The sequence below is a fragment of the Protomyctophum bolini genome (assembly GCF_963924005.1).
Source record: "Protomyctophum bolini genome assembly, chromosome: 4".
In the NCBI taxonomy this organism is placed as follows: Eukaryota; Metazoa; Chordata; class Actinopteri; order Myctophiformes; family Myctophidae; genus Protomyctophum; species Protomyctophum bolini.
In genome coordinates, this window is record NC_137865.1 from 38532957 (window position 1) to 38558181 (window position 25225).

At 42.7% G+C, this 25225-nt stretch overlaps 1 protein-coding gene across 7 annotated transcripts in view; it reads right to left on the reverse strand.

Moving 5' to 3' along the window:
* LOC308314000 (zinc finger protein 609-like) overlaps positions 1–21632 on the reverse strand; it is a 37353-nt gene extending 15721 nt beyond the window's left edge. For 6 of the 7 annotated variants that reach the window (XM_080761357.1, XM_080761358.1, XM_080761356.1 and 3 more), the window contains exons 1-2: positions 21254–21632; positions 6443–7527 (exon numbers count right to left, since the gene is read on the reverse strand). In XM_080761357.1, coding sequence (XP_080617483.1) covers positions 6443–7225 — 783 coding nt within the window. In that variant the 5' untranslated portion in view covers positions 7226–7527; positions 21254–21632. The remainder of the gene's footprint in view (positions 1–6442; positions 7528–21253) is intronic. The other variant, XM_080761353.1, reaches the window with a different exon arrangement.
* Positions 21633–25225: the final 3593 nt, after the last annotated feature.

A 25225-nucleotide genomic window follows, 5' to 3' on the forward strand; every position in this document is an offset into this window, starting at 1 on the left:
ACATTACTTTATCCAGTAAATTAGAACCTTATTATTGTTCACATTGGCAGGCCAAAGAAATGCCAAAAGGCAAGGCCAAAGAAATGCCAACGGACACCCTGGAGTTCTCAAACTCAGCAACACAGACAAGAGAAGAGGAGAGAGAGAATGTCTCTCAATTGAGGAACATGAAATGGGTTCTTGGCAGGAGAGAAATATGCCGTGGCCCCAATTCACTGTATTCACACACTACATTCCTATGCGCACACGCACACACACACACACACATAAACCTCCCCACAACTCTCTTGTTGGTTCAGAAAGAAGCCTGGGGCCACTCCACTCTAATGGGCTCTGGAAAGGAGAGGCTGGCGTGTGAGAGCACGCACGCACGCACGCACACACACACACAGACTAGTAATATTGACAATGATGTCACAGTATTTCAACTCTTCATCCTAAACTTACAATAAATCAAGATCACATTAACAGCTGGATTTAACATGCATCTCTAATCCCAGTCCCAGACTATGTCCCGATATGAATAAACACATCTACACCTGGTATTTTACATCTCTTATCAAATACTGTGCAAAGATAGTATACATTACGTTACATTTACACCTGAGTCCTGGTACCCACAGATCTAACAGACTAACAGATCCTATTGCAGGTAAACAACCTCTCGTTTGCGAGATGCACCATACAAGATCATGTCAAATTAAATCTATAATAATGACACATGATGATCCTTTATTTGACCAGAAAGTGATAAGAGGTACATTCAGTATCATCAGCAGGAACAGTCAGTGCTGGTATAGTAGCAAAACAAGTCAAGGTTCAAACGTTGTACTACATTCCTTGGCTTCCTTCACCATGTGTTGCATGCGATCCATTTGTCATCAGGCGTTGACACTGAGGGTTGCCCACCTAGTAGTCTTGCAGCCAGACAACTATTCCACAATCTCTGCGTGCTACATTATATAGTCTAGAACTACACCTCCCGAAATCCATGGAAGATGCCATTTCCGTTAACTTTTATCTTTACATTTTATTTTAAGGGGCCAAGCCAGAAGGGACATCTTGGTCCCTTATTGCATTTTTTTTTTCTTCTACCACCAAAAATAGCAGTGCTGGCTTAACCGTACAGTGTTTTCGCGAAACTTGGCAATATGGTAGAGGGCTATGCCAAATGGTGAGGACACGAAGCCCGACCATTGGCCAAAGGGTGGTGCTATAGCACTAAATTGAAAATGCAAACTTTGACAGGCAGCGCTCATGAACCGTTTGATCATCTCATGCGGAACAACCTTCGTGTTCTGACCTTTAGATCACCCACAATTGCCTCATGCCTCCTCTGCCTGTCTGTATGTAGCGGGTACGAACAGCTTCAATATCGCTGGGTGCCACTTTAGGTTAGTGGCACTGCTAAAAGGGCTCATTGCTTAGTCACGTCTTATCATTTGAAGCATTTGAAAATTGCGAGAGGCCACAGTCTGGCAACGCAGACTACCCACCTAACCCTGGCAGGTAAATAAAACCATCGGGCAGGTGGAGTTTGCTTTCAGGTTGCCTGACCGGTCAAGTGCTAGCTTGAGGGGACGCAACAGTCTATAAATGCAACATGAGGTATCTCTCTAAACACCTGAACATGGCCAGAGCGCCCTGTTCTCTGGTCTGTGGAATGTAAAATTGCACTGGTTAGTGTTAACCTATAATGTGCCGTTTTCACTGTTGCTAAACTTGAAAATATGAAATAACATGTGTGAACCTATTCAAAGCTATGTAGGCATTTGGCATACAAATTGAGGTATGACATTCTTTTATCGCACAGCCCCAGAAAGGGAAAAAAGTGTTAAATTGAACGGTAATTCAAATTATACCTATCATGTTATAATGGATGATGTACTTTTCGGGCAAGCGGGCATGACCTTAAAGCAGAGTCCTGCACGGGTCCAATTTTCGATACCCGTACCCGCCCCGCCCGTCAATTATCAGTTCCGCAACCCTCCCATTACCTGTGATTTATATAAAACTCGAAACCAGATCAGTCAAAAAATTTACCCATTACCCGTTCGTATCACAGGCACCAATAGCTATCATTGACTTCATTTCATCCAAAATACACTCCTTGGTCTAAAAACAGCCATAGCCACTTGCCCAAAATGTGCTGACCTCATCACATTTGTCATGACGTCTATGGCCGTTTTTAGCCCATGGAGTGTAATCTTCCATTCTTACCTCACGCTAGTCTCTCTAGAAGCTTTTATATTCCAAACAAGATGCATGCTGAAGTCAGAAATGAAGACATTGTCCCTTTAATCAAGACTACGGAGAGTACAGTGCAGAAGGAGAAGCCAACCAAAAATGTGTTTTTTTGTTTTACATCAATAAAAAAGCCCTAAAGATGTGTATACACGTCCAACTTCTCCTGCGGTAGAAAACACGTGTATACAATTGTTAAATGAGGAGCAAGAGGTGGATGCTTGTGGACAACAACTCAGTGATTTGCAAACTGCAAATTATAAAAAGTTATGTGAAATTCTAAACCCAAAACTGACATCTTGAAATATCTCACCCCCACAGCTTGGAGGCAAATTTATAAAATGGAACAAGGGCCAGTGGTTCGGGGACCACCAGTGGTCCTAGAAGGGATTCCAGCCTGGTCCCCAGCTAAATGATGAGAGTTGGTAACCAAGTAGACGCTTATAGATCTTGGACACAATTAGAGAATGTAGAAGACGTTTGCCTGTTTGCCTGCTCTCCTAATGGTATACCACATCAATACAGCATGGAATTGTTGGCACAATCTTAAGGACAAGAATATTTTAAGTTGTGGGTCTGAGAGTCGAAATCTCATCAAATGGGTGTTCTGTGGCTCAAATGCCAAATAAATAATGGACCTTGCAACGAAAAGGGTTGAAAACCACTGAGCTAGACTGTAAGACACAGAGCACACAGCAGCAGTTGTTTGAGAAGAGAAGTCTTACCTGGAGGCGCCGTTCATAAACAGCTTGACTGACACATAAATGCACTCATGTGCACTCTATCAGACTGACAACACCGAGAGAGAGGGAGAGCACTCAGGAGAGGGTGTGAAGTGCTAGTAACCTTGGTGACACCTGTACTGGAGCTGTCAGCCTGTGTGTGTGTGTGTGTGTGTGTGTGTGAGTGAAAGAAGCAACACAAAAGCAGAGTAAACTAGAATGCTATCTGGCCTTAAACAGAGAATACACAGTGGCAAAGAAAAATCTTAACTAGGTACAGACTCCGTGAGCACAGTCTCGCGATCGAGAAAGGCCGTCATAGGCAGACCTGTATCCCGAGAGAAAACAGACTATGCACCCACTGCACACAAAATTAAGTGGAAACCGAGCTACATTTCCTAAACATCTGTCCCAAGACATCAGAGACACATACTTCCCACAGATTACAACCCCACATGGTGATTTTGAAAACTTGACCAATGACAAAAAACTCCCATGAATTGAATTGTGTTTGTGTCATTCTCAACAGTAGAGATAACCTACGACAGCTTTAGGGCTACAACTATTCATAGGGATTACTCTATCCAATACTTTTTAAATGTAATAATCAAGGCTGTTATTTTAAACTCTGTGTGTGTGTGTGTGTGTTAGGCTGCGCAACAGTGACACTTGTGTGTGTAAAAATTGTGGATGGACAAGTCACAACTGCAACACATTATGGCTATTTTCACTATTTTACTTTGTTCAACCTAAAATGACTATTTAGCTGGGGTCACTGTTTCTCAGAACACAGAACTATCCAGGCAGAACAGTGACAGACACAACTGTGTAACACCTCATCTACACATGTGTAGTCTGTCTGTGTGCCTGTCATGTGTAGATGAGGTGTTACAAGCATGCAGCAGCAGTCTGAACGAGCAAATCAGCTTATTCCTTAAGAGATCCATCCACAATAAACAGTTCAATAACAACAACAGACTGCATTTAGCTACACAAAGACAGGATGTGTGTGTGTGTGTGTGTGTGTGTGTGTGTGTGTGTGTGTGTGTGTGTGTGTGTGTGTGTGTGTGTGTGGTTATTCACGGCTGGAAACGGGAATCTTCAGTTAATTTTGGAAAGGGAAAAATGGTGGAATTCGTGAGGAATGCGAGCTGGACAGTGTTGTAGCAGAGCAGCTGTGTGTATGGCTGTAGTCATCACATGAGCGCGCGCGCAGGCAGTGGGCACGCACACACTACTCAGGGAACACAGGACAATGGAGATTTGGGAGAATGTCAACATTGGACAGTGTGGCAATTTAAGGCTGAGTTCTTTCATCAGGTCACAGATTGTACCAGATCAGAGGCCAGTTGTAGAGCTGCAGCTGAATGTGGACCAGGTACGACCACAGAGTGGAGAGGTCTGTTCTCATGTGAGAACTACTGGATCACATGGGAGATGACACCTTAAAGACTGTGGCCCTCATTTATCATTCCAGTGTGACTTTGAACAGGCCAAAATTCACGTCAGGTCGGGAGCGGTGGTTGACTTTGTCTGCACCCTTTTTTCTGTCGTATAAAGAAGTGGAGGACTCAGGAGCATTGTCTGAACTGCTGACAGGCATCAAAAGTTATGTATTCACTCCTATTAGCTATAAAACTAATAAATAATACATGTGAAAGAAATGCATATTGTAAAGGCATACATCGACGATGTGTAATGTGAATATTGACATGAACACCTATTTTTATTTCCAAGTGACAAAGACATGCATAGCCTGCTTATTTGCAATGATAATTATAGGCCAAGTTAGGTGCTTAATCGTTCACCTTATTAAATAAGTGCTCTAACAGACATTCAGATAAATTGCAGGTCCAGATCATCAAACCTACAGTAGGCTGCTTATGCGAGAGCATTTTCGGGAGTCGGGACCGGCGGCGCCGCAGTTTAAATCTTGTCATGGACCGGTGAGGTCTCCAAAATTATATAGGCTACAGTAGGTCTGGTGTCACACACACACACACACACACACACACACACACACACACACACACACACACACGGTGATTCTGGTCTACGTTAAGGATAGAAACCACACACTCCAAACCTGTGCAGGATACAGGTGATATCTTCACACTGTGGAACAGGAACACCAGCCTTCATCCTCATCCATTATGTTTATGCATGCCATTCATTCATCAGTGATCACACCATAAACGTTGATTATGAGTTTCTGGCTGTCTTGTCACTGTTGCCAGCCATCTGCCATTATATACGTGGCATCACTCACAGCAGTCCGACTCAAACATTCAGTGCACTGCGCACTTCTTAAGAATGGGTTAACTGATGTCACCGTTATATGTGATTAATGTAGCCTATACTTGACAAAGGTTGTAGCCTCATAGAATAATCCTACTGGCGTTTCTTTCCAGTGCCAAAATGCACACTTGCGCATAGGTGAGTGCATACGTGCGGACATGAAAGGCAAGCGAGGCGGACAGAGGGCTCAGGGGGGACTTTTTTATTGGCTTTCCATCATGCAACTATGGTTTCCAATTTTGGTCGTATTGTAGTTGTTCATGTCACAAAAACGAGGGCGAGGATTGATTTCATAGGGCGTGCCAGATTGATTTCAGCCGTCACATTTATCAACACAACGACCAAAATTACGCAATGATCAGCTGTTTGCGATCACTTCATAAAGTTTACACTCCATTGATAAATGAGGGCCTCTGGGCCTGTGTGTGTGTGTGTGTGTGTGTGTGTGTGTGTGTTTGCAAATGAAGACATACAGCTTCATCACTAAGGAAAAAAATGTCATGCTTGCATGCGTGTGTGTGTGTGTGTGTGTGTGTGTGTGTGTTTGTGCAACTGTGCGTGTTCGATAGAGAGAGATGTAGGTTTGTAGAGCCCTCTTCCACTTGACTGCACCAGGAAAGCTGTGTGTTGACTGGTTGAGGAATGTGGCTCAATACAATAAGACCAGTCACACTACAGAACACACACAGGGTGAGGGGATGTGAGGCCTGTGCGTGCGTGCGTGCGTGCGTGCGCGCCACTTAATCCTGGTTCTTTCACTCCACAGCCCATCTGTGTGTGAACACAAATGTTCACCTCCATAAAACACCTGTTTGATGTCCATGTGTGGAAATCTCGTCCACCACAGGGACTAGTCAGACAGCTAGTACTCGTAGAATGCCTTCACGTGGTGTTGGATTTACATGAGATCCTTTCCCACCAGGAAGCACCACATGAACACATTGTTTTGGACGATCAAGTTGAGTAAACGAAATTTTACAGCTGAAAGAGACAACTGTCTCACTTAGCCAATCTATGGACCAAAGAAGTGATGGAACTCAAAAAGAAAGCCAGCAGAGAATACACAATGTTCTAATAATGTGAGGGTTGACTGAGACCATCTTGCTCAAGGGCCTTTTGATGGCAAACACGGGCAACATACTTGTTACAACTTACAATGCAACAGCAGAATTTCTTACCTGGTCACTAATGGCTTTCTTCAGGTTTCGCCCTTCTGCTGTGTCTCCATCCTCCGGTTCGGTACTATCAGCCATGTTTTGTCCAAGTCCAGTCTGCTCCACAGACATCCCACACAGAACCTCGGGCCCGGACGCCTCTGGGTTCGGAGGGCTGGGTTCGAACGGGGCCCCACCACCACGAACATTGGCCCCTAGAGGCAGACCAGGGGCCACCGGCTCCTTGTCAGAGTTTACCCCTGCTGGCAACACCGAATCCAGCTTGTCCTTTTTGTTTTTCCCCGCCACCCCTTCTTTGTCTTTCTTGGCGGCGGGGAGGGTACGAGAGGCTTTGTTGCCACTCTTCTCCACCCCCTTCCCGGTGGGAGGGTTGGAGTTCTGCATCGCCCCCGTGGGGCAGGTGGAGTCCACTGCCTGAATCCGGCCAGGGGGGTCCTTCTTGGAGCCGTCGGCTCCAAGGTTCTTGGCTCCGGCCTCCTTTGAGTTCTTACTGCGCTTAGATTTGGGTTTTCCGTCTTTGCCCTGAGCTGCCACGGCGCCCGTGGGGCTAACGAACTTTATGTTGTCGGGCAAGGTGGCCACAGCGTTGGGAGGAGCCGCGATACCGCCTCCGCCACCTCCTTCCTTGCTCCCAGACATCTCCAGCTTGTCCTTCTCAAGGTCTGCGTCCAAGTCGATGATCAGATTGCCCACGCCGATGTCCCACTCATCCCCGCTGTCGTACGTCTCCACCGCACCCGCGTCCACACCTTTCCCGCCTGTAGGACCGCTGCTGCTGAGGGACATCTTAGAGGGAGCGGCCCCAGGCAGCCAGCCTACTGGTCTGAGGACTGTCCCAGACCTCCCAGCCAGCCCACGGTCTGAGGACTGTCCCAGACCTCCCAGCCAGCCTACCGGTCTGAGGACTCACCCAGACCACGGTCTGAGGACTCACCCAGACCTCCCAGCCAGCCTACTGGTCTGAGGACTGTCCCAGACCTCCCAGCCAGCCCACGGTCTGAGGACTGTCCCAGACCTCCCAGCCAGCGAGGCTCCCGTCAGCCTCAGGGCTGACTCCCACTGCCCTGCCTGGTTCCCCACATCTCCATCTGCAGGGACAGAGAGGTTAGGTACAAGTTAGGCCTGTCAACACGTTGTGGCTTCTAGACCTGCTATTTCTGGAGATATTAAATTATTAAATGATTCAATGTATAGTTTATACATTGAATCATTTTATAATTGGTTTATGGTCTATACTAGTATAAACCATAGAACATAATTTTGTTACCAGGCATTATGTCAATTCTTTGTATATTATTTGTATGCAAGATATTTGTCACATCTGCCCAGTGCAATGTTTATTTTCAATTCCTAAAAGGCAGACAGAAATTAAAATGGTTATTTATGTGTTCAACGATGAAAACAAAGAAATAGTTAATGGCAATCATTTGTATGACAACAATTTCATGAACTTCTACAGCACCATAACCCACCCAGTGGCAAAGCTCTGAGATCTGCTGACCGTGCCAACAACCCTACTGAACAACCCTGACACTCAAAATAAGAGGTGACTCCAGAGCTGTGGAATAGTCTATCCGTCCATCCCTTCCCCCCAATTAGATCTGCTCAGTCCATCGAGATGTTAATCCGAGACTCGGTAATGTTACAGCCCATTTTCCCAATAGAGGGTATGCGCGTGACATCATCATCACCCGGAAGTTATGCGGGAATGCCTACTGAGTGGCAAAAGATACTTTCTGGCCTCGACAGCCCCTACATCCAAACGGAACAGAAGTCCTGAGAAAAACCCGATGGTATTAAACAACGTTAAACTCACTTTGAGTTTGACTATCGATTTGCCACTCACTTTATGCATGTGCATACCCTAGTCTATAACATAAACCCCATCGTAACTTCCCAGCAATGCAAACAGGAGACTAGTTTATCAAATTAAGACAGATTGTGTCTGCTTATTGATGTTTCCCATTTCAATAGATTCAAGCTATGCCGTGCAGACCATACATGTACTTGTGCCATGTATGTTATTTAGAAAAATAATTACATTAAAATGATTGAGGTTACAGGTATGATGTGTGCGATATGAACTGTGAGATTACCATAATGACAGTAATCCTTAATCATATTTCATCATATTTAAGGGCTTTTGGAGAGAAATGAGAGACTCCAGTCACTTTAGACTCTCGTTCTCTCCGTCTGTCTGGATGACAGATGTTTTTCTTTGCTAAAAGCTGTCATTTGAATATAACTCAGTCAGTAAAGGACACATGCAAAAAGGCTCTTTGAAACGTCAATAAGCCCCTGAAATCAGAGAGCATGAGAGAAGTATACTGTATATTATCATGACATTTTGTTTTTCAGACACTGCATTAACAAAAACAGTCCGTTTCTTTTTGAGTGGGGGAACCACTCCAAGGAACAGCAATGTCCGTCCTAACCTATGTGACTATGTTTAGAGTACCACCAGTAGGGGCAAAAGTGGCGCTGTTGTGCCAGAAACAGAGTGTTGCACTGTTGCCTGCTAATTACAGAGAGAGAGAGAGAGAGAGAGAGAGAGGCAGGGGGAGAGGGGAGTTGCACCACTCAGTTCACACGGGTGTGAATTTTTACAGACATAAGGCAAATTTTAATTTCAAGGACTGTGATTATATGTAAAAGTAGTCGCCTGAATCACGTTGTTTTAGTCACTGGGTGTAGCAGTGAGGTTACACAAGTATTCTTTTGTGTGTTCAACTATAATCGCCAGTCCATACAAGCTGTGACTTTGTCGTCAATCGCTGTATACATACTATGAATGAAATGGTACTGAATTCTGTGAAAACAAGAAATATTGAGCAACTACAATCCATTTCACGATTTAAATATATATATGAATATGAATAGACTGTTCACAATCAAGCTATCAAAAACACACACACACACACACAGACCATGTGTTTTCCTCCCTCCAACCCGGTCAGCAGCTGTATGTACGGCCTGGGGATTACAGAGCAGGACCTTCCCACTCAGCAAGTTGTCACGCCGGAGAAAAAAAAAGAAATGGGGGCTTGTTTTGTCTGCAGGGCTAGGGAGTGTCACGATTACAAATTTAAGTTGACGATTAATTGTGATTAACAATTTCATTGTTTCGGGCATTGAACATTGGAACATCACAGTTTGTATTTCTGTTTGCGGCTTCGTAATCACAACTGTGATATCTGCCCTGTAATCACAGGGCAGATATGACAAATCATATATTACATTTTTTCCACACCCACAATTGTTCACCTTTTGTGTTCATAATCGGGTGGCCAATTCATAGACTGTGACGTGCGCAGAGTATGCAGAAGTCCTTACAGCACACAGCCTGTGCTGTGCCTGTGCTCTGATGTCACTCACTTTATTACCCGTTGTCGCAACTCTCTCATCTAAACTGTGCTGACTCAGTTGGTCTCAGACCAGAGATTATTCACTTCTTGGACAGTGGAACTCTGCCGTGACATTAGCACTGAGGCTGGGCAGACCTGATTGAATGGTAACATCTAGCCGCAATTTGCAACTCTAGATGTGATGAATCTAGAGTTGCAATACCCTCCATTGACTCCCCACTCATCCAATTTGCATTTGCGATCTGCTTGTATTAAACAACGTTAAACTTGAATTATCCTCTTTCAATCTGCCGAGCTTTTGTTTCATAAAAATCCACCGTAGACATGTTATGAGCTACTTTCTATCAAGAGTCTGGCACACTGCCAGACTCTGACTACCGGCCAAGGTGCCTGGACCACTGAGCCACGGCCCAGGCCATCCACACAGAATTTCTTGACAGAAAGTAGCTCATAACATGTCTACAGTGGACTTTTATGAAACAAAAGCTTGGCAGATTGAAAGAGGATAATTCAAGCATCCATTATAAAAAAAATCTAGAGTTGCAAATTGCGGCTAGGTAACATCTGAGTCACTGTACCCGCGGTCCGCGGACCACCGCTCAAGAGTACCGCGGACCACTATAGGAACCCCTGCAGGGACCCCCGCACGCCGAAGCTTGTTGATCTGCACATTTTGCAGATCATGGGAGTGCCCCCATGATCTGCACATTTTGGCTAAAAATGGTCACTGCACATGACAAAATGAGACTTCAATTGAGCTGTGCATAAATGCACCATACACTTTATTTAGCTCACTGAGTGTATTTAATTTACTTATTTAATTTTACTTTATTTTGGTGCCATTTAATTTACTTTAAGTTTGCATATAAGCCAACGTTGCACTGTTTGCATAGTTCTTTGCAATAGGGCTTGCAAACCTCGCACCTTTGGTATGCAAATTCAGGGGCTGCGCCATTTTGATTGTGATGAGTCACTACTATACCTGGCCAACGGATAGGCATTCAGTGGTGGAAAAAGTACTCAATTGTTTTACTTAAGTAAAAGTACCAATACTGCAATTTAGAACTACTCCGTTACAAGTAAAAGTACGGAATTGAAAATGTACTTGAGTAAAAGTACTCATATTGCAGGGCCAGCAGACCACCATGGCCCATCACCATTATTTTTTTAACCGATATTGATATCATCCTGCTTCTCAAGACCGATAACTGGAATAGGATATTTGTAAATATTAATCTGTGTATGAGGGGGGGGGGAATTGCACCACTCAGTTCACGGGTGTGATTTGATAAATAATCAGCAAATGCCTATAATAAACTAGGAAAATGAAGGCAAATGATTAAAAAAAAACTGTCGGGTAAATTCAGAAGATTACATCATTATGCAAGCTTAACCAGGAAAGGACAACCATTACCGGTATGCCATATCACAATATCAAAATACATTTCAGACAATATCTAGACTCTCTCATATCACAATATTGATATAATGTCAATATATTGCCCAGCCTTAAATGGGGTCGTTCAGAGACGTGCAATAAAAAGTGGTGTTGAAGTAAAAAATATTAGGTCAGTCAGACTGCTGACTGGATTTTCTATACCGGACGCATTCTGCTGACACAGACCAATCAATACCAGTATACCGAGACAGGACGCTGAATGATAGCCTCACACACACAAATATATAGACACACCTGCAGTGAAACACAAAGAACTTGCATACGTATACACCCTGCTCTCAAACACACACAGCACTTACAGTGCTGTAGCCTGTAATGCAAGCTACCGTACTGCCCATAGTAGAGGTCAGTGTGTTATTGATCGTGTCTGTAGTGTACTTCCTATCAGACGGCCACACACACAACCTCTCAATAGAAGATGGACTGAGACAGCAGTATACAATCTCACACACACACAATCTGGAGACATAAAGGTGTCGTGATTTTTTTCCACCCTAAAACAAGATCATCAGGTATTATATAAGGAGGACGATTTGTATAAAAAAAAGAAAAAAAATACATTTTAGTAATTCCACCAGACTTCCCTCTCCAGAGCAACATTAGTGACTTCCTCCTGGGGGATCCCGAGACATTCCAAGGCCAGTGAGTCGATGTAATCCCTCCATCTGCGCCTTGGTCTGCCCCGGGGTTTCCTCCCAGTGGGACGTGCATCGAGCACCTCCCTAGGGAGACGCCCGAGAGGCATCCTAACCAGATGCCCGAACCAACTAAGCTGGCTCCTTTCCAGGCGAAGGAGCAGCGGCTCTACTCAGAGTCTCTCCCGTGTGACTGAACTTCTCACCCTATCTCTAAGGGAGATACCAGCCACCCATCGGAGAAAACTCATTTATTTCGGCCGTTCCTACTTTATTTACAAGGTTTGCACGTTGTGGGCCTTCGTTGGTTTGGACCTACTCAACCTACTCATTGACAGCAACGCTATAATATACAGCACACTAGATGTTAGTGATAACAGTGATTCTCAAACGTTTTCATGTCAAGGACACCTGGGGGTCCCCAGGACCCCACTATGAGAACCACTTAGAAGGCCTCAGTCTCTCTTAAACTCCTTGCTACTAACGTTTGGAACATGTCACATATGCCCATGTTCTTACAGTTCCACTCTTGGCTTTGAATGCAAATGCAGCTACTTTATCTGACAATTTCAATCCAGTTGCCATGCTAGACAGAGTTCATTGAGCTCTTGAACAGGTTGAAAAAATGTCACACAGGTAAGCAGGTTTTACGACCCATTCCTAAATGTTCTGCCAAGCACTAAAGCAGGGCCTTTCTTTTCAGCAGCAGTTCACGTAACTCACATACTATAACCGAAAACACTCGCCAGTCAGTGATCCCTCCATAGCACCGACTTATATATATATATATATATATAGTGATGGGAGATTAATTGGCAAACACATCGGTATCGGCCGATTTGAGTTGTTTTTAGATTAATTGGCATCGGTTCGATTAATCAATTCTGACTGATTAATTAATCGGTCCGAATAATCGGTCTGTCTTTACAGATAAACAAGCCCAAAGTAACAGCTTGAACAGATCTACAAGCTCACAATATTAAATATAAAAAAGGTATTTAAGTTAAATCTGACTTGCCTAAGCCTGCAGTGCAGATACCCCGTTACATGTAATTTTCAGAATGGACAAATTTATTATGATTTTTTCAATACAGAATGAGATCATATCGACATCGGTAAAATTCGGTTAGCGGCCATAACAGCAATTATATATCCCTTATATAATTGTATTCATTGCATCTTGCACTCGGTGGCGCACTACGAGCTTGTAGGTCTGCCATTTTTGACTGACAACATAGAAACATAATTGATCTCAGGTCAAAATGGGTTAAAACCCAGAAACACCACAATTATGCCATAAGCCCAGTCTCTAATCATCTATTTTGATATATAATATCAAAATATTGCAATGAATCTGGAAACACCTCTTTGTTCATTTATATTCTTCGCTCTGAACCCCTCTCACAGTCACTCCCTATCTCCCTCCATCTCCTGTCTTGTAACATTTAATAAACTGCTGTTTCTATCCGCTCTCTCTTGTCAGAGTTCATACAGCGGTCAATTAGAGTCAGGCTCTCTCCTCCTCTACATCCTTCAGCCTCATTCTCTCCCTTTCTGTTGCCCGTGTTCTGGTTCGCTCTCTGCAGCACTTCCATTAACCCATGTTGGCCTGGTGTCGAAATTTAAAAAAGGTCTTTTTAAAATGTTTTTATGTCAGTGGTTCTCAATATTTCATGTCAAGGACCCCAAAAATTATATGCAATATGCCGCCGACCCGAATCTGAAGATATGTTGTTCCAGGGGACCTCTCCAGAAGCAAAGATTTCAGTTAAAAACTGAAACTCTGAAAGAACATATACAAAGACTTGAGGCACATTTTCACGATTTTTCAAAAATAGCAGATCTACAAGCTCGTAGCGCGCTACGAGCTTGTAGATCTGCTATTTTTAAATAGCTAAATTATAACATGTTTAAAACACCAAAAGGGGTTCCCGCCCAAAATGGATTAACACCACCTAGAAACTCTTGAGACAATATGGCTAATCACAAACCATTTAGCTACAAAGGCATATTACAAACACAACAGAACATTCCTTCTGAATCCAATTATCTGTCTACACACACAACCACAGAGATACACAACCAAACACTCATAAATTATACTTCTATATGGTCATAAATAGCAGGCTCTACTTTGAAACCGGTTCAGTAGGCGATTTATTCTGAATCGATAAGCTCAGAGTTAAAATAATCTTTCACACCAAATCTGAAGTCTGGTCCATTTACTTAGAAATTCAGTTTCAAACAAATCGTTTTAAACCATACCTGTAGATACACCACAATCTCCACACAAACAATTTTTAATTTATCTTATCAAATTTCATCACATCATGACACGACACATCTGCATCTGTGATTTCATTAAGAGTTAACAGATGCTTGCTTTGAATAAAATATTTCCAATTACATGCACCTAAAGACTCTGCCCAGAGAGTTTTAGGACAGACAGTGTTACTGTTAAACACATAGGCCATGCAAAATAATACTTTGGTCTCCGATTGGCTGTCATTTTTGGGCTGAGTAGGTAGGGAATTTATTTTATTTTATCTTTCCGTTGGAAGGATGGGTAGCAAGGATTTTATTTTTATTTTTCCTACGGATAGGCTTCTTTTTTTTAAACTTAAATATTTGCCTGAGTATAGCTAGCTAGTGCTACAGGTTAAAAGACAAAAAACATAGCCAACATAGCTCACACACACTACACACTGTGTAAGCTCACAATGCGGACGCGTTGGGAGCTTGTAGAGTGGCTGTGTTGTGCATCTCCTCGCGATGACGCAACCCAAAACATTTTGCGCATGTGATATTTTAGATGAAAGAAAACTTATTTTGACTTCGCCCGACAGGTGGTCTCAACCAAAGAGAATTTGTGATGAAAAATTCAATGTGGTGCCCAGATAAATGGAGAGTTGGTAAACAAATGGACCGTCACCCTAACACCGGGGCTCCACCGGGCGCGTCAGTGTCACGTCTCCGTCAGGGAATGTTCCCTTTTTAATCAATGAAGGGTGGCTCCACTGCCCGCGTTGCGTCACTGCATTAAAATTGTCCAGGTTCGTTTTTTGACGCACACGACGGCACGTTTGCACGTTTGTTTTATTTTAGGCTCTCAAGAGTTAAATTATTCTTGACAATCTGTATCCGAGAGGCATCCTAAGTTACCAGATGCCCGAACCACCTAAGCTGGCTCCTTTCCAGGCGAAGAAGGAGCGACTCTACTCCGAGTCTCTCTCATGTGATTGAACTTCTCACCCTATCTCTAAGGAAGATGCCAGCCACCCGGCGAAGAAAACTCATTTTGGCCACTTCGCAACCTTATTCTTTCAGTCATGACCCACACTTCATGACCATAGGTAGATAGTCTGAGGTCTGAGAGGTTAAATTAAATCTCATCAAATGGTGGTCCATGGCTCAAATGCTGAATAAATAATGGACCAAAGGGTTGAAAACCACTGTCCTAAATGAATAATTGCACACGTTCTTGTTCCATGTAAACATGGAATAGCAGCTCCTTTTAGGTTGCCATGTTGTGGTGTTTGTTGTGTATTTATCGTTTCTCCTCTGCTTTTAATTCTACAACCACAGTAGTGCCCAAGGCTAATTTCCACAAGAACATTTCTCAATAGTTCCCATTCTATAATCATCAGACAACACATTTCACAAAAGTTCACACACCCACAGTAAGCTTGTAGAACTGCTATTTCCACATATTTTAACGTAAAAAATAATAATGAATATGCCAGTAATTTTGAATCTCAATCTCATATCATAGATTCTCTGGAAAAGAGAAATGTATTCTTTATTAATATGTTCCAATGCACAATTAACACATTTAAGTCACAACAATGAAATCGTTAATCGCAATTATTTGTGACAATCAGAAATTTGTAATCGTGACAGCCCTAATGACATGAACATGTATGAACTGTTCAGCATGAACTGTATGTGCACGTCTCAGAGGGACATGTGGACATGTAATGTGCGTTTCTCAAACATAGCGTGCAGAGGACAATAAGCTAATTGGTAATTCTACTGTGTGGGGGTTTTAATACTCTCATAATCCTAAACCCTACCCCTTGTGGAGCAGATTGGACATCAACTGAACTGGCAGTGCTTAAATTCAAACTATTCACTAGCCAATCAGTCACAGGACTTACTTTACCAACTTAGAACCCGAGTGCAAGGCAGCTCCCTGGGCTGTTGCAGGGTTGCCAGCTTAATTTGGCCCTGGGGTAAGTGGGGTTACTCCGGGTGTGTGTGGAATACAGTAACACTAACAGCACACACAAACATGACATGACATATATAAAACAAGTCAGGAATACTCTGGCTGACTATATACAAATTGCTGTCTGTGCAGACAAACACCTGCCGAGACATTGACAGAAATGTAAGTAAAATGTTTGAGATTAAGAATTGAGGCAGTAGAAACCATCAGCCACAGTGCCTGATGGATACCAAAACTATACAAGCCTGATAGGCTTGTCACCAAATCACACACATGCAAGAGGAGGACCTGGATATCACACAGTGGAAGTCTACCTTCCAGCCTACACAATGTTCTCAAAACACCACTACAATCTGCTGTCACTCCTGAAAGGCACAATTTTGAAACATTGTGATTTTGTCTTGTGATTAAAAATCTAGGAGCATTTCAGAAAACTTAGAATACTTTATACTTATAAAGGTCATTGTGTACATTCCCTATATTGTTTGTGACATTTGCCTCTGGAAATCGTGTCGTGTGTGACCCCCCTCCCCCCCCCCCTCCCCGCCAACTGACTTCATGGGAATTCAGAGAGCTCACAGGGCATGTTTGCCCTTTTGGACCTGTAAATGTGATGCTGACCAAAGGCAAACAGCTGCACAGTCAGACTGGCTAATTTAAGTTTCCTGGTTCCCTCTGACAACAGCTGGGTTGTCCCGGCAGGTTTATTGGGTCTGGGCCAACAGGCAGGATGTCAGGGACCGACTTAGAAGACTGCTAACAGCTCCTGGGCCAGCAGACAGATAGACACACCGTGATGTAACAGATCCGAGGTTGGCTGAGTGATTACGTAGCACTACACAACAACAATAGCTACTCACTTAGCTCTACCCGACCCAACTGGCTCCAGGTCTGTGGCCCTTCTGTTGAGTGTGCATTGTGCAGTCAGTCGGGTCACGGATTCCACATACATCCACTGCAATGTTGCTGATCTGGGAAACTAAGATTCTGCAGTAGCAGCTGGACTTGCTATGCGTATACATTATTTTAGTAAATGCAAGTCTACCGGTCATACCATCTCTTCTGTTTGGCAACCTGTGGCCCATGATGTGACCCAACATACACATGATGCATATAATTACAGGCAGAGACAGATGCCACTTTTTTTTTGTTTCAATGCAAGTGCCGATGTTGGAGGAGTCCTAGATTAACCAATGTTTTGACGTTGAAGTTTATTTGGCAACATTTAACTTACAGGTAAACATTGTTTTCATGTATTCATGATGTATTCTATTTCATGCCATTCAATTTGTTTCTATTTTTTAACGAAATAAATAAAATATATATATATTTATATATACAACATACACCAAATATTCGACCACCTAAACTATTCTTCCGAATAGCCAAATATTTGGTTGATTTTAGAGCAGAATACGAATAGTCAAAGAATGACGTTATGTTGTGATGACGTAATAAAAAATGTAATCATGTCTTTTGCCATTATCATGTAGCTCTACAACAAAGGTACGGCCATGACAGCGTCAGCAAGGGTACAAAAGAAAATATATATATTCAGCTATTCGGCCAACTGTTTTCTAATACTATATTCTGTTTCGGCCAATCATTTCCCATTTGGTGCATCCCTAATACAGTACTAGATATATACAATATCATCCCTAATAAATACAGTATCAGTGTGTGTGTGTGTGTGTGTGTGCGCACACACACACACACACACACACACACACACTCACACACACACAGGTCCCCTCATACATTTAGGACAATATCAGTCACTAAAGAGTCTCAAATGTGAAACATGTTTGATGTTGGCCATCATGGTTAATCCCTCCTACCACTTCCAGAAGGAAATGGTATGGCGGGCGGCTGTGTGCCAGCACTGAACACAGATTCATCATTCGAACACCAAGAGCACTGGATGGACTAATCGTGCCGTCAGCCATGACGCTGTTCAACGATGCTGATGATTGCTCCATCACCAGGCGTCCCACCTGGTCCATGATCATGGTCGAATGACCAATATGATTCTTGTTCTTGTGACTATATACCTGCTGTGTTCTCGTCTGTGTTCTTTTTGTCTTTTTTGTGATTGTTATAACTGCCATCATGGTGGCCAAATTTCACTCATGGGATCAATATACATCCATTGATCTATCAAATTGGCTTACATAGGAGGGCGTGTCTGATCAAATTAATATTATATGAAATATCTAAATATCGATTCAAGCAGATAAAAAACTGTCTGGCATGTGGTGCCCAGTCTGCCCACAAAAGGTAGAGTAGATGGCTTTAAAATAAATTAAAAAAATATATATACAGTATAATAGCGTCACAAGTCAAAACGCATCATAATGCGATGTGTTGTGAGCTTGTAGATCAGTTATTTTAGCAAACTTTCAACAAATGTTGACACAAAACAGGGACACCAAATCTAGACATCAAAAATGGCACATATATCGCTCAGGGTCTACTTATGACATAAAAGTCGTTTTAACCAACTCTGTTATGCAAAGAGAAAAATCAAACATTAGAATAATCAGTTCTTAAATCAGCAACATTACAATTAATGTAGTGAATTGATAACAAACGTCAGACTATAGTCAAATGAACCCAGTTTAACCATGTTATTGCAGGATTTTCTGGGACTTACTGGAATATTACTCAGAAAGAAACTAACTAGTGAGGTAATTGGTTAGGCAGCAGGTAGAGAAGATGTAGTCTTACTACTATTACTCCAGATGTGCTCAATTTTCTGGTGGTGTATACAATTTCTCATTGTTTTCTTGCATGTCTAGTTTTCTACACTGCACTAAGATGTTTCTGTGAATGTATACTTGCATGTTTGTAAAATGTACACTGTACTTACATGCTTGTGTAAATACATTATACTTACATATTTGTGTAAATTTTCTGTATTTGCATGTTTGTGCATGGGAACTCACTGTACTACTTAACATTTCTGTATGCACAATTGCACATTGTATTACATGTTTATGTATGTACTTTGTACTTGCATTTACATGTGCAGTGTGCACTGTACCTACATGTTTGTGTATGTAGTAAATTGTATTTACAAGTTTGTAAGACCAACAGTTACAGCAACAACAAAAAACTAGCATGAGCCATTACAATGGCACCAAAGCAGTGAATGTCTATCAGATGGTGGGGGGGGAATGATAAGAACATGTGGCTTTCAGACAACTGTACTATACCAATGCAGGCACACTCGAGTCATAATGCTATACAGAGACTAGTTACAAAAGAACCATATGTCAACATTATTATACAAAAGTTGTGAAAATAGCATTTAAAGCTCACAATGCGAGATTGTGGATCAGCTACTTTATCTATTTTGAAACGTTTTCAAAATAATTATAAAAAAGCACTAAAATTGAAATTAATTCATAACATTGTCTCTGGTGTTCTTACAAAGTGAGGGTGCACACGCTACACTAATCTTGATTAGACCTATACTAACAGTCAGAGCTTACTTCAATTGACTTGACATTTCACTGGTTTAGGCTGGCCCAATTAAGCGGTTTCCACAGTATTACACACAATGTGACAACCTCTCCTGAGCTGAACCTAGTCATTATATACTACAATTATAGCTCAATGTATGTATGCCTAATTTTGCCTATGTTTATGATTCCAACTTTCCATGCACTATACATTCACTATAGGCTTCTTGGTATTCTGGAACCCATGACTTCTGTACTCACTCCTTATACAATACAAAAACACAGACCTACAGCTAGACTATATCATTGTAAGCTCTGTGCAAGTCGCAATGTGGTGGTGTTGTACAGTGTTATGTTACACCACCTTATGTGAGAGTGACTCTTGTACACAGTTGAGTCTGTTGTGATCATGCTTCTGTCCCAAAACCAGCACCTTGTATAAACCAATATTTCACTTATTGTGCCTGTATGAGTAAGTAACAAATAAACCCCTTGAACCTTCTTAAACTTGACCATAATGTGCTTCTGGTTTCCGATTTATAATAGGCCTGTGGACGTTAGCTCAGGTTGTGTAAACTGGATGCTAACCTGCTATTAACTAGTCAACTGACATTACGGGCACTCGGGCAGCCACCGGTCCTTCTGCCTGAAGAACCACACTTACTACCGTTAGCTACAGCGCTAAAGTAGCTCCAGGTCACACAGTTCAGTCTGTGAACTGAAGGTGGGATCATTTAGCCAAACACTCAGCTCAAATCATAAACGACCCCTGCTAAAGGTTTAATGAATCACGATAACTTTACACTGGCTAGAAGAGAAAACAACATACTTTTATGGGTTCGGCTAGCTATACTGTAAATTCTCAAATAAGCCGTCACAAACGAGTTAACGTCACCGCAGAGAAAACTGCTTATTTGGCTAGACGAATTAGCCGAGAGGCTAAATAAGACAACTAGCGTTAGCCGTGATTGACTTGGCTAGCGCTGGATTTTAGTGTCCTCAAGATCATCCCGGTGTACTCTAGTCACATTTGTCAACTTTCTAGCCGCGTATCATTACGCACAGCACATAAGAATCGTTTGCATCAAGCATGTGGCTGCATATCTACCGATAATAAAGTGTGTAAATAAAAACAATATGCAGGTTGTTTGGATAAAAACACAGGCCATGAGGCCCTGTCAGTGGGTTTAGCTTAGCTTGTAGAGGAAATGCATCTAGGTGTAAAAAAGTTGTCTCCTAAAGCCTATTGGCACGCCATACAACCAGGATGGGAAACTTATTATGAAGTTTGGCTTTACAAAAAAATATAATAAAGAATAAAACCAAAAGAACAAGAATTGTTTCTGAACACTAGTTTTAACGACAAGATATCGCCCTGAACCAAGTAAATGTCAAATAATTTCAATTGGAGAAAATGTTGGATCTATTGATCGCCTTATTGATGATTTTTAAAGGGCATTTTAGGGCGCGAGAAGGTGATTTTTGCACCCTGTGTATTAATTTTCTCAATTGCCCACTCCGCTCTCCCAGACAAAGACAACAGCTAGCTCACTGGGTGCTGCTAGGCTAACGGGGCTAAGCTAACACGGGCTAACCCGCGTTTCAAACAAACAAAAAATTCCTCCGCCGTGGGTCAACTTCACGGCCGTTTTACTTTACTTACCCCGGTGAACAAACCCCAATCCGGCGACACTTATTTACGTGCACTCCATGAGGATCCAGTAGATTCCCGTTGGAAAAGCGGTTAAAAACGTGGTTTGATTGTTACGGACAGATCAATCAACGTGCTCCCATTTAGAAAATCCCAGAGAAGATCCCAGTTCAGTGCACTGCTGCTGCAGCCATCACACACACACACACCGACACTCCGTTCAACAAAAAAAAGAAACCCGACTAATACCGGTTCAAAATATCCCCTTTCGTGCCCGGTTGGAAACAAACCGCGTCCACGGTGATCCACGATTAACGGAATGCCACGTTTGTTTCCACATGGGCGATTATATATTTCCTAGATTAGACAGAAAATAGCCTGATAGACTGTTATATTCTGTCTAAATGGCTGTTTGTAGCTCTGCCGCGGGGATTTTTTTGTCTTGGATTACTCTCCCAGGCAGCACTTCCTCCAATTTTATTTTTATTTTAGTTTATTATTTTAATCACAGTTTTACTTTTATGTTCAATTTAATAGCTGAACTTTTTTATATAGGTTTATTATTATTTGAACATCAGTGTAGAAACTGTAGTTGAGTGAAGTGTATTTAATATTATAACATTGTTATTATTATTAGTGGTAGTATTTACTATGTACTATGTACATAAGGCGTTATTCACACGTTTCTGTGACCTCTGGAACTATAAAATGTGCTTGTAAGGCATATTCCAAAGGCCATGTTAAATATTATTACGTGACAAGGCTAAAATAACCCTATGCATATCTCTCAGTACAATGTCACCAACAACCAGTAGAAACATGGAAACTGGATTTCCTGGGCTGGAATCTGACAGGAAGGTATCCTGCTGAAAACCCGCAACTGGATGTTAGACGGATCGGGATTCTCTCCCCATGCTTCCACCATTTTAAAGCGCCTTTTAGAGAGGAGAGGGGAGGGAGACGGTCTTGGAGGGAACAGAAAAAGATTAGCATGCATACACTAGAATATTGTAGGCCTACACACACAACACACACACACACAGTGTGTGTGTGTGTGTGTGTGTGTGTGTGTGTGTGTGTGTGTGTGTGTGTGTGTGTGAATTTGTTATTGTTTTTTTCTATTTATGTGCAGCCTTTAGTTGTAGTTTAATTAATTGAACTCTTATGATATACAGTTTTGTCAGTTTTGATTTGATTCGTGTGGAGACTGGGATGGAAATCAAATAAGGAGATGCTGCTATCTGATCTAAATGCACTATATATATTATATATATATGAAAGGTCAAATTTTAATTAGGCTACCCATTGTAGACAATGTCAGGCATGCTCGCTACTCTCAGCTTCCTCCTAATCTAATAAAACAATAGGGGGAAAATCTTGTCTTGGTATAGTGACTCAGCCTGTCAGCCATCTCCTGTGAGAACCTGGGTTCGAATCTGATCGCCGCATCCCATGTTTCTCCTCTCTGCGCTTGGGTTCCTCATGTCTTTCCACTATCAAAAAAATAAATAAAGCATAAAATTCCCGAAATGCTGTCACACCAGTCCACCCTGCCCACACACAATGCTGTCATCTTATTTGCAACACGTCTGCATGCACACACACAGACACATAGGCTACATACACATAAATATAGTATGCAGATATACAGTGAGATACCCAATGAAACACACACACACACACACACACAAGTGTGTGCGTATACAGACACGGGCACGTGCACGCACGCGCGCGCGCACACACACACACACACACACACTGAACTCTCTTCCCATGTTAACCAGCCAGGCTGTCTTGGGGGGACATTCCAGGCTGGTTACCCCGGCAACAAGGATATGATAATGTTGGTTTAGACATGCTGGAGGGAGTCAATTCTCTGTCTTTCTGTGTCTCTTTCTCTCTCCCCCTTTCTCTCTCTCTCTGTCTTTTGATTTAGTTGTTCAGCCTCCAGTCACTTCACTGGAACCTGTCTCTCTCCATCTCTTTCCCTCACTGTTTCTCTCACCCTTGTCTGTCTGTCTGTCTGTCTGTCTCTCTGTCTGTCTGTCTGTCTGTCTGTCTGTCTGTCTGTCTGTCTGTCTGTCTGTCTGTCTGTCTGTCTGTCTGTCTGTCTGTCTGTCTGTCTGTCTCTCTCTCTCTCTCTCTCTCTCTCTCTCTCTCTCTCTCTCTCTCTCTCTCTCTCTCTCTCTCTCTCTCTCTCTCTCTCTCTCTCTCTCTCCCCCCCCCCCCCCCCACTGGAGCCAGACGGTCAGAAGTTCATCTCCTCACTCTTGTTCACTCAGAATCATAATTATTTGTATTACCAATTTAATCACACAAGGAATTTGTCTCTGTGAGGTTGGTGCTCCATACATTAGATAATAACATATTCATTAATATTATTATCATCATTACGATCTCTGCCGGGTGAAAATCTAGCATTCACCTGTGTGTGTGTGTGTGTGTGTGTGTGTGTGTGTGTGTGTGTGTGTGTGTGTGTGTGTGTGTGTGTGTGTGTGTGTCCACAAAATCTCACAAACTTCCAGCATCATTGTGTACAAATTACAATGCCAGCAGACCAAGGACCCCACATTTAGAAATGACAACTAACTGCTACATTTATTAATTAATATTTGCAGAGCAATCCCTCAAGGCTTTGGACCGGAATTATAGCTAATATTGACATACTAACTATAGCCAAATAGCCTACAATACTACTGTCCCTGCAGCTTAGAGATGTGCAGATACTAGATGGTAAATGGTGCACACCATTTACACACACATTCATACACCGATGGCGGAGGAACCATGCTCTAGTACCAACCTGCACTCTACCCCATGAGCCACTGTCGCACACATGCAAAAAACACAGGCACAGTGAGATGAACACCACAATTTGGTGTTATTTGGTGTTATTTGGTGTTACTATAATTTAATTATAGTAGGCCACCGTACGAAACATTCATCAGGTGAAAACATACCCCGCCAGCACCTACAAATCTTAATGTGTTAATTAGTGTTAATTAGTGTGTGTGTGTGTGTGTGTGTGTGTGTGTGTGTGTGTGTGTGTGTGTGTGTGTGTGTGTGTGTGTGTGTGTGTGTGTGTGTGTGTGTGTGTGCGTGCGCGCGCGCGTGCGTGCGTGCGTGTGCAGCATCGACAGAGAGATTCAAAACCGGATCAAACAGGCATCATCCTCCTTTGGCAGACTCAGGAGAAGGGTGTTCCAGAACAAGGACCTTAAGCTTCATACTAAGGTAGCTGTCTCATGCTGTCCGAATGGCAGCCTCTGATGGACGTTCCCCATTCCCTGCATCCACAATCACACATGTGTTTGCCATCACACCACTCAACTCAATGACCAATCACAGTCTAGGTGTGCCCTAACCAGCAACTCACCCCACTCTCCTCACTCAGTCTCCAGCCTTCACACAGGCAACATGTAGCACCTGCAGATCTCAGAATCTACCCACTACTCCAGCCATGCATGCGTACTTGACCAAAGTAAGCCTTTGTCCCCCTGTACTGTATTATTGACTTCAAATGTATTCTGTTGACTTTGCCTAATACAACTGTATGCTTTGGTGCCTAAAGTTATACCGCTCGTTTGCTACTATGTTGATGAAAGCGCTACATAATTGCCTGCAGCCTAATCGTCATTCATTGTTGTTCACTTTATTGTTGCATACTTGTTTCCAATGCATTCCATTTGTTCTCTGTTTGTAGAAACCATGGTGAACGGAGAATAAACACATTGTTGATAAGCTACTTTGGTGTCACAATCTCTCTGACCGGGGATACTTGTGTGCTCAGCTCACAACCTACTAACCACCAGCAGAGAATATTTAATAGTAGCAGTTTACCTGGCTGTTGTTATGACAACCCTGCACCTACAGTACACCTGTGAAGCGTGGACCCTGTACAGCCGTCACCTCAGGATGCTGGAGGCCTTCCACATCAGGTGCCTACAATGCATCCTGGGTATATCCTGGAAGGACCGAGTCCCC